This window comes from Tenrec ecaudatus, chromosome 9 (genome assembly GCF_050624435.1).
Source record: "Tenrec ecaudatus isolate mTenEca1 chromosome 9, mTenEca1.hap1, whole genome shotgun sequence".
In the NCBI taxonomy this organism is placed as follows: domain Eukaryota; kingdom Metazoa; phylum Chordata; class Mammalia; order Afrosoricida; family Tenrecidae; genus Tenrec; species Tenrec ecaudatus.
Window position 1 is genome coordinate 158,612,531 of NC_134538.1, and position 12,734 is coordinate 158,625,264.

A 12,734-nucleotide genomic window follows, 5' to 3' on the forward strand; every position below is an offset into this window, starting at 1 on the left:
CAGTCATCAGGTTTGGTTCCTGAAATTGGGGTTTGCACCCTACTGATAATGGTTTCTACAGGGAGCCAGGTCAAACTGGCTCAATGATATCCAAAATTAAGCTACCTCCCTGAATCTAGGATCCACCCCTGTCACATGTATACCCCAATCCCTCCCCTTCCTATTGCGTGTGTATCCCTAGATTGTCCCCCTCTCATTGCTGTATAACCTATAGTGCAACCCCTTCCTATGATGTATGTCCTTACCTGTAATTAGGGGGCTTGCCCACCCCCAAATAATATAAAAGGCTTGGCTAGCAATAAATCTCTCTCTCTCTCTCTCTCTCTCTCTCTCTCTCTCTCTCTCTCTCTCTCTCTCCATGTGGACCACCAAGTGAGGCTGAGGTGAGCATGCTACCATGAAATGTGTCTGACTCCATTCTTTCAATCTCTCTTTTATCGCTCATGCTCCCTATGACTTTACTATAATCTTTACTTATTATCGCTGTACAATTGAGCCTACCGGACCCACGATGATTTGTTGGGGGCCCTTTCCCCCACATGGGACTCCATTGATCAGATGATTGGAAACCATGGAGGTGGTAAGGGATGAGGGAGTCCTACTGGCACAGCCTGAATGACCATGGAAGGAGGTGGCTGCACCAGGGACAGGCAGGGGAGGGAGGGAGGGAGTAGCTGGGTTATACTGGCCCATGTCAGGAGGTGGGCATTCGGAGTAGGGCATGAACTTCTCACCATGGTCTGTCTGCTCAGAGACAGCTCCCCAGTGTGGACTCGAAGCCTGCAGAATCTTCCCTGACACCCTGGGAGCCTCCTGTTCCTGGTGGCTCACGGGGCCTTGCCTTAGTTGGGCCATTCCAAGGAAACAGGATAGGAGTGAAGACGTGGTCATGCGATCCTAGGGATATTTGCATCCCAGCGAGAGCAGCTGGCCCCGCTAATGGCTCGCTTGCAGCACTGAGGAAAATTAAAAACGGAGAGTCCTTCCCTGCCAGACACGGGTGTCGACTCCCGCTTTCGACGTGCCTCCTGCTCCTACCGTGGAAACGCCCAGAGACAATGCAGCCGGTCTTCCTCTTCTGTGCCCTCATGGTCTCGGTAGTTTTGAATTTTGTCGGGTTCCTCATGAGTCTGTTCATTGCCATGGTCAGTTTCAAGACATGGACCACAAAGCACAGCCGCTCCCCTTCTGACAGGATCCTGTTCAGCTTGGCCATCTCCCGACTTCTCACGCTGGGACTGCTGCTGCTGAACACGGGCTTCATCTTCATCAACTCGGACAAAGAAAGGTCAGTCTCTTTGTCCACTTTTTTCCTGTTGTCTTGGATGTTCTTGGACGCGAGTAGCCTGTGGTTTGTGACCTTACTCAACACCTTGTACTGCGTGAAGATTACTAACCTCCAACATGCAGTGTTTCTTCTGCTGAAGCGCCACCTGGCCACAAAGACCCCCCAGCTGCTTCTGGCCTGCGTGCTGACCCCCACCCTCACCACGCTCCTGTTCTTCATGATCAACCGGACATCATCCATCTCGGAGCTGGGGCACAGGAGGAACCAGTCCGCCCTTGGCATCAGTCAGAGCGCCGTTGTGTTGGTGATGTCTTCCTTCCTGAGTTCCTTCCCCCAGTTCATCCTCAACGTGACTTCCGCTTCCTTGTTAATCAATTCCTTGCAGAGGCACGTCCACAAGATGCGGAGGAATGCCACTGGCTTCTGGAACCCCCAGACGGAAGCTACCGTGGGGGCCATGAAGCTGATGATCTACTTCCTCATCCTCTATGTGCCCTACTCCTTTGCTACCATCCTCTCCTACCTCCCGCACTCTGTAGGGATGGGCTTGGTCACCAAAGGGGTGTGCATAATCGTTTCCACCGTCTATTCCCCGGGACACTCTTTCCTCCTGATTCTCGCACACCCCAGGCTGAAGACGAAAGCAAAGCATGCTCTCTCTTGCGGCAGATAGAGGGATTTCAGTAGCAAACAGGGGTGGGAGTCTCCCACGGGGGCTTCAAGGCCAAGTGCCTCTGTTGGCTGACTTGACATCCCAGGCCTTGCACTGCTCACCTTTCAGTTGGTTCGGTACCACCCCCCGTGTGCCCCCACTGGCCGCCCTCCACTTCTCATGATACAAAAGCAAGTACTTTTCTATGGTCTGCATTTAAGGCATTGCAAACGAAACTCACTGCCATTGAGTTGATTCTGACTCAGAGTGACCCTCTGACGGGGGGACCTACCCCTGTGGATTTGAGAGGGTAACTCTTTATGAGAGTAGAGCGCCTCATCTTTCTCCCTGCGGGGTTTGGACTGACTAGAGTATTATGCTTGGCAGCCCGATGTGCAGCTCACGATGACGCCACTGAGGCTCCTCTTACAGGGGGCATGACTCGACATGTACTTTACATATGCATTATGCTTTGGGATAAAGGAAATTGCCATGCTGTTCCATTGGCTGCGGAAGCCGAGTGGGGAGTTCCCCCCAATCCAGCAATCACTGTGCTGCTAGTCCAATTTGGTGAGGCATCCTCTGTGGGGATCAGCCATAGTTAAGTGGTTGTTGGGAGCTCCGTGTTAGCTGCTATTGATCCAGCCCCCGGTTATGGTCTTGTGCACAAAAGAATACAGGTGAGGCCTGGCCCTCAGCTATCCCCGTGGATGTTTGAATGTCAGACACTATAGAGTTTTCGCTGGCAGATGTTTGCAAGTACATTTCCAAGCCCTCTCTTCCTAGTCTGTCTTAGTCGGGAAGTTCCACTGAAGCCCATTCAGCATCCTAGCAGCACACAAGCCTCCAGTCACAGGCAGGCGGAGGCTGTGTACGAGGCGCCTTGGCTGGGAATCAAACCCAGGTCCCCCTCAGGAGAGGCAGGAGTCTCCCATGGAGCCATAATCGCGTTTGGGACTGGCTTTAGGCATGGGCAAGGGGATGCGGAGAGACACAGAAGGGTTCTGAGGGAAAGGGAGGGGAGGGAAAAGAGGCCAAGAATCGGGTGAGAGGCGTAAAGTCAAAGTCTCTCGCGCTTGCTGGCCAGCTGACAGTTACAGCAAGACCCACAATGCCTGAGGCCCCAGGCTTGTTCTGGCAAGGAGGAAGGGCAGTGCTGAGAGGTGAGGGAACCCTTGGGTACTCAGAATCCCGCCTGCGATGACTTCAAACTCCTCTGCCATCATGTTGATGCTGATGCGCAGGGACCCTGCAGAAAGAACAGTAAAACTGTCCCACAGGGTGTTTGCAGCTGCCAGTCATTGCAGCAGCAGACTGTCTCGTCGTTCTCCCACCGGGAGATGGAGCTGGGGGAGGGGGTGTCCAACTGCTCACCTGTCCTTAGCAGCCCAGCGCTTCAACCATTGAGCCACCAGAGCTCCTTAGGATGGCTTTAAAACTCACTGCTATTGATTCAATTCTGACTCATAGCGACCCCATAGGACAGGGTAGAACTGCCCTTGTGAGTTTGCCAGACTGGAACTCTGTACTGGAGTAGGTTGCCTCGTTATTCTCCCCCTGAGCAGCTGGTGGTTTTGAACTGTTCATCTGGCGGTTAGCAGCCCAACGTGTAAGGACAACTCCACCAACGCAGGCAGCCAGCCTGAGACCAAAGCAACGTGCATGATGACCTTCTGAGTGCAAATTCACATCATGACGTCACTCGCCATGTGACCTGGGGTGCAGTGGGGAACCAGGAGGAGCCACTGGGCTGCTGGTGGGAGAGCTGGCTTTAAGGGGATCCAGGTTTGCTCAGGCCCCAGAGGCAGGCTGTTTATGGGGTTTGGGCAGCACAGGGACAGGAATTTGAAGATAGGTTGTGGATGGATTTTGACACGGGAATTTGGAATAATGATCTACGTTTATGTGGGGTTGTATGTAGTGTTTACAAATACCTATGCCATAATTACACACCTCGAAATAAATTCCTTGTCAAAACAACATTCTCTTTATTGAAAAAGGATGAGGGTGGAGGGTAGGAACCGGAATTCTCCGAACCACTTGGCCTTCATTGTCTCGGACACCAGGATCTTGAGGCGATTCAACTAGTGTTAACAAGACAGTCACCAAAGTAGACACTGCATGTGATAAAACCAGAGGTGTTTGACCTTTGAAGGTCTTAAGGTCAGGAAATGGAGGGTCATTGAGAGGGAGCTGTGTGCCCAGGAGTGAAGAGCTCTGTGAGGGACTGGACTCCTCATGGCCTCCACACACACACACACACACACACACACACACACACACAAAGAGGGATGGTAGAGACAATGAGACAGGCAGGGTCGGTCAGACACTGAGAGTCCAGGTGGTTGCTTAGCTGACAGGTGTTCATGCAGAAACAGGGCGCTTAGGTCCTGAACCTTACGTGAGACAAACATGTAAACCCCAAAGCAGAAATTTTAAAGAAGAAGTCATTACAAGTTTCCTGGAATGCAGCTTCGGGAAGAACTGGGCTCTCACGGGCAAGTGCTGGCTGGGAAAAGCTCCGGGAGGCTAAGGAGGTGTGTGTGTGTGTGTGTTTAGGGGAAGGGAGCTAGACTTGGGCACTTCAGATTTGCTTGTCAGCGTTCATGACTGAGTTCTGAGACAGGAAGATCGTTTGTGCCCACTTCTGTCCTGGCCGCCGTGGGCACAGTGGCTATTGGCGTGGTGGTCTGAGATCTGTTACGCTACCTCTAGGGCGGGGCGGGTGAAGTCTGTCACTGTCACTCGGAGTAGGCCTGCTCCTAGCCCCGCCTGCCCTCCTGACTTGTCTGTGTCTATACACTTGGTGGGTGGGTGCCATCCCTGTCCTGGCATGCAGAGACGCTGGACTGGCTCAGAGCTCCTGGGCTTTCTCTGGCAGCAACCAATCCGTCCACCCCGGAGTTACATTGCTGGAAAACAACCGCCTCATGTGGGGAAAGCAGTTACCAAGAGACGGAGGACAATGACATCCTTAACTGTCCCCCAAGTTCCAATGCCAAAGGTCCCCAGTAGTCAGCGGTTATGGAATGATGTCATATAGCAGGGACGTGGCTGTCCCTGTGGTCTGATCCGATTCGATCAGCTGATCATTGCGAGAGGATTGGGGTGGGATACTGCATGCTTATCCAGGCACAGCTCTGAGTCCATAGACGGGGGTGTCCCTGGGTGTGACCGGCAGCACCTCTTGTCTGACGAGAGATGAAAAGAGAGAGGAGTTAGCAGGGATTAGAAAAGATGACTGCTACCAAAGAGCTGGAAGCAGAGCAAGTCTTGTGGGTGCCAGGGTAGACCAGCCCCTAACACATCCTCATGGGTCCGGTAGGCACAATTGGACAGCGACAATCAGTAAAGATTATAGGAAAGTCATAGGGAGCATGAGAGATAGAAGAGAGATTGAAATAGTGGAGTCAGGCACATTTCGTGGTGGCATGCTCACCTCAGCCTCACTTGGTGGTTCACGTGGAGAGAGAGATTTATTGCTAAGCAAGACTTTTATATTCTTTGGGGACGTGCAAGTCCCCTAATTACAGGTGAAGACATACATCACAAGAAGGGGTTGGGCTATAGGTAATACAGTAATGAGGGGGTGATCTAGGGGTTCATATGCTATTGGAAGAGGAGGAATAAGGGTATACATGTGACAAGATGAGTGGACCCTAGATTCATGATGGCGGCCTAACTTTGGATGTCACTGAGCAGGTTTGACCTGTTCTCTGGCTCACTATAGACCATTATCAGTAGGGTGTAAACCTCATCTACAGGGACCAGACTGATGGCTGCAAGCATGTAGGGAGAAGTAGCCCGTTGTCCTTAACAGCAGGGAGTGGGCCCTACTTAGTCTGGCAGCTGACTGCTTTCAGGGAAGTAACTTGACAATCATTTATCATTAGCTGCAAGCAGTGTCCTAAGTCTAACATATGTTTGGGGGAGACAACGTGGGAGAAATGTTTCTGTTTCCCACAATTCTCCCTTTTGTTTTATATATAAAATTCAAAAGAGCCACATGGATGACATGGTTATTTTTTATACATTGAAAACCATCAAGGCAAAACTTCATGATCAAGTTAATACAACTAAAAATCCAGGTTTATGGTAAACGTTTTGAATTTAGGAATGGTGGAGAAAGTCCCCCTATGCCAATCTGTTATTGCAGGAAGGTATGAGAGGGGCTGGATGCTGCGGCGGGAAGAAATAGAGCCGAATAGGAGCATCTGCTTCTATAGTTAAAGCTGTCGGCTACCCAGCAACCAGCTGTGTTAGTAAGAGACAGCCTCAGAGCAGCACCCTATGTGAGGGTAAAGTGGGGGACAATATCATGAGAATGTGATTAGGACTTACCTGCAACTGACAAGGGTGAAGGTCCCCCTGCACCTCTAGAAACCTAGCCTGCCAGGCTCCTTTGTGAGAGAATAAATGATTCACCCTTAAACACCCTCTTCCAGTTCTCTGCTCCCCAGTGTTTGCTTTATGCATGAACCTCAAAGGTGCCATAGAGGCCACGTGATTCTCTTCGCACGCCTTAGCTTTCTATAGATGCAGTACGTGATAGCCAGGACAAAGATTATGATTATGAGCAGCACTGTTAGGCTTGAACCCAGGCTATGAGAAATACTTTGAACCCAAGTTCAAGGATCCAATCCTTCCATGCCATTCACCAACTGCTTAAACATATCAGAGCCAGGAGATGCCTCGTGTCTGTCTGTGAATGTGTAGAAAACATCCTTCTTAAGGTGATCGCCATCTAACGAAATGTTCCCTTAAACCCTTGCAAACGTTTCCTCATCAAATCCTGATCATGCAGTGTCTTATTATATGGGTAAGGGGTTATCCAAAAGTCAGCTACATTCCAATCACATTTTAACAGTAATTGGTGTTGCAAGTCCAGGATTCTATCTCCCGACCACTGGACAGTTTGCTGCAGCTCTGCTATCCCTCCCCCACCCCCAGTTCATCGTCCGCCTTTGCCTGAGTGGCCCAGAGCTGATGCGAGTCCACTGGCCACTTCTGCACAAAATGTTCAGTCTCGATGGACTCTCGTAGAGCTCCCCCCGCGACGGCAGCAGTGGTGGCAATGGCCATGAGTCCAATTATAGCTGCGACCAGCATGCCCACGAATCAGCGAGGTCTTCTCCGCATCTCCGCCACGACTTGCATCAAGAAGGACGATTCTAGACAGCTCTCCCATCTGCGCTTCGTCTCCACCGGCATCCACAGCCCCATCCTGCTCTTTAGGCTGAGGATGCTGTCTTTAGAAAGGTTGATAAGCAGAGCATGGTCAATGCAAGTGAACAGTTTACAATTATGGCCAGTGGCACTGCCAGCAGTTTCCTTTACGAAGCACATAAGCAAGCACATAAGGCCGCTGTACACACGAGACCATGTGTGAAAAGCATAAGTGTAGCCAGAGTGACAGGCACCAGGAAAGCTCCCGGTGTAGCCTGTTAAAGGCTTAGTGGCAACCGGTGAGTTCCACAGGTCCCGCTGTTCAGGTCCTGTCTCAGGCTTCAGTAACCTGGGGCGGGGAGGCACAAGGGCTCCTCATGCCAGGCCATCAACTCTGACCTGGTAGTGGCAATGCCATCAGGGGTCTTGTGCCGCTCACAATTACTGACATAATCACATGAGGTGACCCTGGGTTCCTCTGAGCAATTAGTTAGAAATTTTCTGTGGGGGCCCCAATCAATAATAGCTACAGTGTCATTTCTTAACACCTTTCCATGTGGCCCCTGACATTTGAGCCATTTGAATCTGTCGGCTACGACCTGCTGGTAACTCATAACTTTACAGGTTTCCATATCTCCCCTCCCCTCCACAGGAGTGGAGCCTCCATATCCTGCAAATGTCTCGCCCATTCTCATGGAGAAGTCTTGGCCGAGTTTCGTTAAAGAGCAGCCAGTTAGTCCAGGCCTGAGAGTTAACGGCTAAACAGCTGGGGCTGGTGCCCACATACAAAGGCAGAGTTTCAAAACCCAGAGTGAAATTAAAATTTTTGCCTTCCTCATCAGGATGTCTGGCTGTTCCCTCAACTTTTGGGGCACAGCATGAGCTTTCCTCCTTTCTTCTGGGGTTTGCAGGCTGGAAAGAAATCCACCTATCTCCTTTGCCTGTGAAATAGTCCTTCCCTTCGGAGTGTCAGCAACCTGGAAAAAGAATCATAGTTAAGCTTAGATGGCTTTTTCATTCCTTTTTTGTCATTCTTCTTTCTCCAAACGTGGTTGTGTCCTTCTTAGGGCAGTCCATCAGCTTTATTCTGCATAAACATAAATGCACAGCCCTTTCTCCAGGTGACAAATGGACCTGGATCCCAAATGTGATTTCCATCTTCCTGGGATTCTTAGGATCAGCTTTCTCTGTAGAAGTGAAAATGCGTTTATCTGCTCTAATTTTGTTACAAGCTTTTAGTAAGGAGAAATTTTTTTTTTTTTAGTTAAAATGAGCAAATGAAATTTGTCATACGTAGGATTCCCCTCCCCCCCTCTTTTTTTTAACAATGCAAATGTTAAAGCACTGCTGGCAATCTCAGTTAACTTGTTAGCTTTTAAACCAGTATAACTGCTTAGATAGAATTCATTGTCATGCAAATATTGGCTCTTTGCTCTCAGAGAATTGTAAGATCTAACTATTTGTGAGAACTTCTTACCAAACTCAGGATGATTTGAACGACTGAAAAAAAATTCTTAGTAAATATGTTCAGTTGCTCTTGAAATAACTTACCAAACAGACATTTTTTCTCAATTAAGCAGTATTGCCCATCAGGCTTCTTGCACGGAAGGATTTCACAGTCTTGCAATATTCTGACCTGATTAACTTCTCTCATTCCTTCCAGACTGGATTTAGAGGACGTTAATGGGCAGGTCTTAGGCCCTTGTGAATGCCCTAAGGAAATGACTCCGTATTCAGAGCTTAAAATATTTTTTCCTCCAATTTCTAATTCCACTTGGGGGTGCTGTTGTTTCCCCACAACAGCACCCCAAAAGACCTCTTGATTTAAAGGGTACCAGACCTCTCAAGTAGCCTTTCTTGATGGGTGTAAATCTTAACTCTAGAAATGCAAGGAAGAAAAAATTGGCTTAAGCGATCTTCCTTCTTTATAAACCATGGTATATCAGATTTCATCACTGCCTTAACTTCTTCATAACCATGCTCAATAATTCCAGCAACACCTTGAGAATTTAGCTTGGACTTTCCTAGTAAACGTCCTATAGTTATTTTAGCAGGCCCCAATTACTGCTCGTAATAATTTCTGATTTAATTACAGCTTTAACTTTCCTTCACAACTCTGATCAACTACAGTATCAGTTTGAATTGATACTTAGGTTAGATCTTTCTGATAAAAACTGGATTATTCTTTTAATAAGCTGCTCCGGCTTTTAAAAATCAACAGATGGTTGTGAGGGTCTCTGAGCCTTTACTTGGTTCATTAAACTTACTGCAGCGAGGACAGAGGCTGGGTTTTTGCAAGTTTGGTTAGGTCAGGTCTCCTGCTGTGGAGTTGCCTGTGATTGCTGCCATTCAAAGATTCTTTTGCTGGGTTAGGCAGAGGCTTTGGCTCCGGAGCTCTTCTGGGCGTGGCTTGGACCAAGCGCCTTCCTCTATTACCTGTGCTCCATTCAAAGGGGCTCGGAGCCCGCCCCATACACATTTTTTTTGGCTGGGCGTTACTTTCTGGTAAATGTCCCCTGTTGCTAAACTTTGAAAGACAGTGCTCTGCCCAGTGACAACCTCTATCGAAGCAGGGGCAAATTCCAGTTCCCTAGGGCTCTTTCCCTGGGTATTTTCCGCTGTGAATTGTCCTGTTCTTTTGCAATATCTGCCTGCAGGCTCTCCGGTACTGTCCCTCTTCTCCACATGCAAGGCTTCTCTCTTTAGGTCTGGTGTAACTTGCCAAAGCGGCAGCCATGAGGTTGGCTCTGTGCTCATCTGACCCTACATTCCTGCATAGCCTGATAGAATCTAACAGCGTGCTCTGTTCCTTGAAAGGGTGTTTGGCAGCCTGACATGATGTGTTTGAGTTCTCAAATGCTAATGTAAGAATAAGATTAACTGCTGCCCCTTTGTCTGACACATTCTTGTGGACAGCATCCTGTAACCTGGGTATAAAATCTATATAAGGCTCATCGTTCCTTTGCTTTACTGTCGTGTAACTTGACCGCCTGCTTCCTGATGGTATTGTTTTCTCCCAGGCCTTTAGACAGACTTCTCATACTTGTGTGAAAGTCTGCTCATCAAAGTTCAATTGTGCCTCAATTGTGGTGTAATTCTCATCTCCTTGCAGCTGATGAACCCCTATATCTATGCCCTCTTCTGCATTTTTGCGTGCGTGTACAAGGGCTGCTTCATTCCACAGTATCTGCATTGCAAAAATTCTTAAGGGGAAGGACATGCTTTTGTCAGAGATTTCCAGTTGGCCTGAATCCAATATTCCATTTCCACCAATGATTTGACCATACCAATTACAAGTGGTGAATCTGGACCATAACTAGATTCTGCTTGTTTGAGATCTTTCAGTAGCTTAAAGGGGAAGGCAGTATATCGCTGTTCTTGATTCCCTTCGGAGTGCTGTTAATCAGGCTCCCTGTCTATAATTCTAACAGGATAAGCCATTCTGAATTCTAAATCTGCTTCTTGAGCTGTGCTCTTCTCCACAGCGAGAGCAAAGGTGCCTTCTTACTCCTTGTCTCTTTGCGCCTCACTTCCTGAGCCTCACCTTCTATGTTAAATCTCTGCATTTGCATTTCTTTGGATCTACCCTCTCTCCCCCCAGCACTGGCTTGCATGATAGTATTGTGATTCCCTGCCCTATACTCTGGCGGGGCAGATGCTCCTACTCTGCGATCTCCTTCTCAGACTTCCTTCTCTCAGCTATGTCTGAAATCTTCTCATCTGCCTGATACTCGTTCTGCTTGTTTCTCACCTGATTTAAGTCTGCATGACTTAGAGGCTTCTCGCTGGTCTTGTTCCTTTGCTCTCTCACCCTGCAGAGGCTCCAACACTGTTTTAATCTGCCCCACAGCTCCCAGGTATCCATGGGTATGCTCTGTCCTTCCCTGTGGGTTTTTCTTAAGTTAATGGCTACCTTATTCCAGATCTCCACATCAAAGGTTCCTGACTCTGGAAAAGGATTAAATTTCTTTACCACTTGAAGAAACTCTCTAATTCTCTTATTCGTTGCCACTACATTTTCTTTCTTCAAGATGTGGCAAAGTATAATACTGTACTCTGTATCTTTGCTCTTTGCCTGACTCATATCTCACTCAGACTAAAAAACACACTTAAAAAAATAAACTAAAATTTTTTTTCCTGATTTACCATCTCTGTCCAATGAGGCCATACAATTTTTACATGGGATGTAACTCAAAAGAGTTCTTTCCCTGCTGCCATGCACAGAAAGAGGATGCCTTCCCCAGAACTGTGCTGCGAATTCGGATGTCTAGCCTCCTCCCGGGTGGCAGTGTATGCCTCTGTTTGCTAGAGACACCCACCTGTGGTGAGAGTGTGACAGCAGAGCCTGGGAGGCCAGCAGCCTTGCTGTCAGTCCTGGAGGAGAGCGGCTCAGTGGACCAGCTGACTCCTCTCAGGGCGCTGCACAGCCAGCCTAACCCACCTCCCTTGGAAGGAAGACCAGCGAAGAGGCTCCCGTCTGGTCTGCTCTTTGGAAGTTGGTCCCTGAGTCACCCAGGGTGCCCCACATGTGATGGTGGTGCACAGATTCCCCTGATGGAGGGTCTCCAGATGCTGTTCCCCTCAGTCCCTCCCCCAGGCTCCTACTGCCTGGCATTTACTCTGCTCCACCCTCAGACAGGAGAGCATGGTTTCTCCCCTCCCCCTCCTTCCCAGAGGCAGGGATTAAGCTGAGCCCTCTAGAACTTGAACCCCAGTGCCTTAGAGAGGGGCTGTCCTAATGGCTGACCCCATGGGAAGAGCCCTTCTTCACAGGTGATGGGGAGGGGGCTGGGAAGGTCCTGAGGGTGTGTGCAGGCAGGCAGACGTGGAGACACTGGTGTGGGCTCAGTGCCTACTTCCACAATCAAGCGAACGTGGTGACAATAACATGGATCTCATTAAGTTTCTGTTTTCCCCATTCCCATAAAAGTGATATTTACACTGCAGCCTTCTAGGGAGCCCTGGTGGTGTAGTGGTTACACATTAGCCTGCTAACTGCAAGGTCAGTTGTTTGAAACCACCAGCCGCTCCTGGAGAGAAAGATGAGGCTGTCTGCTCCTGGAAAGAGTGGCAGTCTCTGAAACCCACAGGGGCAGTTCTACTCTGTCCCATAGCCTTGCTTGAGTCGGAATCCACCTGTTGGCAGTGGGTTTGTGTGGGGCCCTGGTTTACAACTGCCAGCACCAGCACCATGACATGCCGTATAAAACCAACGTCTGGGGAAGGCTTAAGCTCTAATTTCAGATTCCTGGACACTGAGGTAATTCTGTCAGAGAAGTCATCACCTGCCCCAGACTGACCAGTAGGGAGCAGCGACCACCACCCCCAATTGACCAGTCCAGAGAATATGCGCGGAACTACTCGCCCACCACCACTGGACAACGCTGATGCCAGAAGTTTTCTCCAATAAGTTTAAAGAACAGCAACACTGGACTGCCCCCCCCCCCCCCCCGTCCCTGGCCCCATAAAAACCCAGGGAACAAAGAACTCGGGGCTGATTCCCTTTGGGACAGTACATCCCGCTGCGCTGGGCAGTGTAGGGAAAAAAGCCCTAGCTCGAGCTAGCAATTAAAACTCCTTTTGTGGTGTTTGCATCTCAACTGGTCGTAATTCTTCTGTGCGCCCAAG

General features: G+C 49.2%; 1 protein-coding gene across 1 annotated transcript; it reads left to right on the forward strand.

Annotated features, from left to right (window-relative positions):
- The first annotated feature begins 1,058 nt into the window (after positions 1-1,058).
- On the forward strand, positions 1,059-1,961 carry TAS2R4 (taste 2 receptor member 4). The gene has a single exon (XM_075557410.1). The coding sequence runs from the start codon at positions 1,059-1,061 to the stop codon at positions 1,959-1,961; it is 903 nt and encodes a 300-aa protein (XP_075413525.1).
- Positions 1,962-12,734: the final 10,773 nt, after the last annotated feature.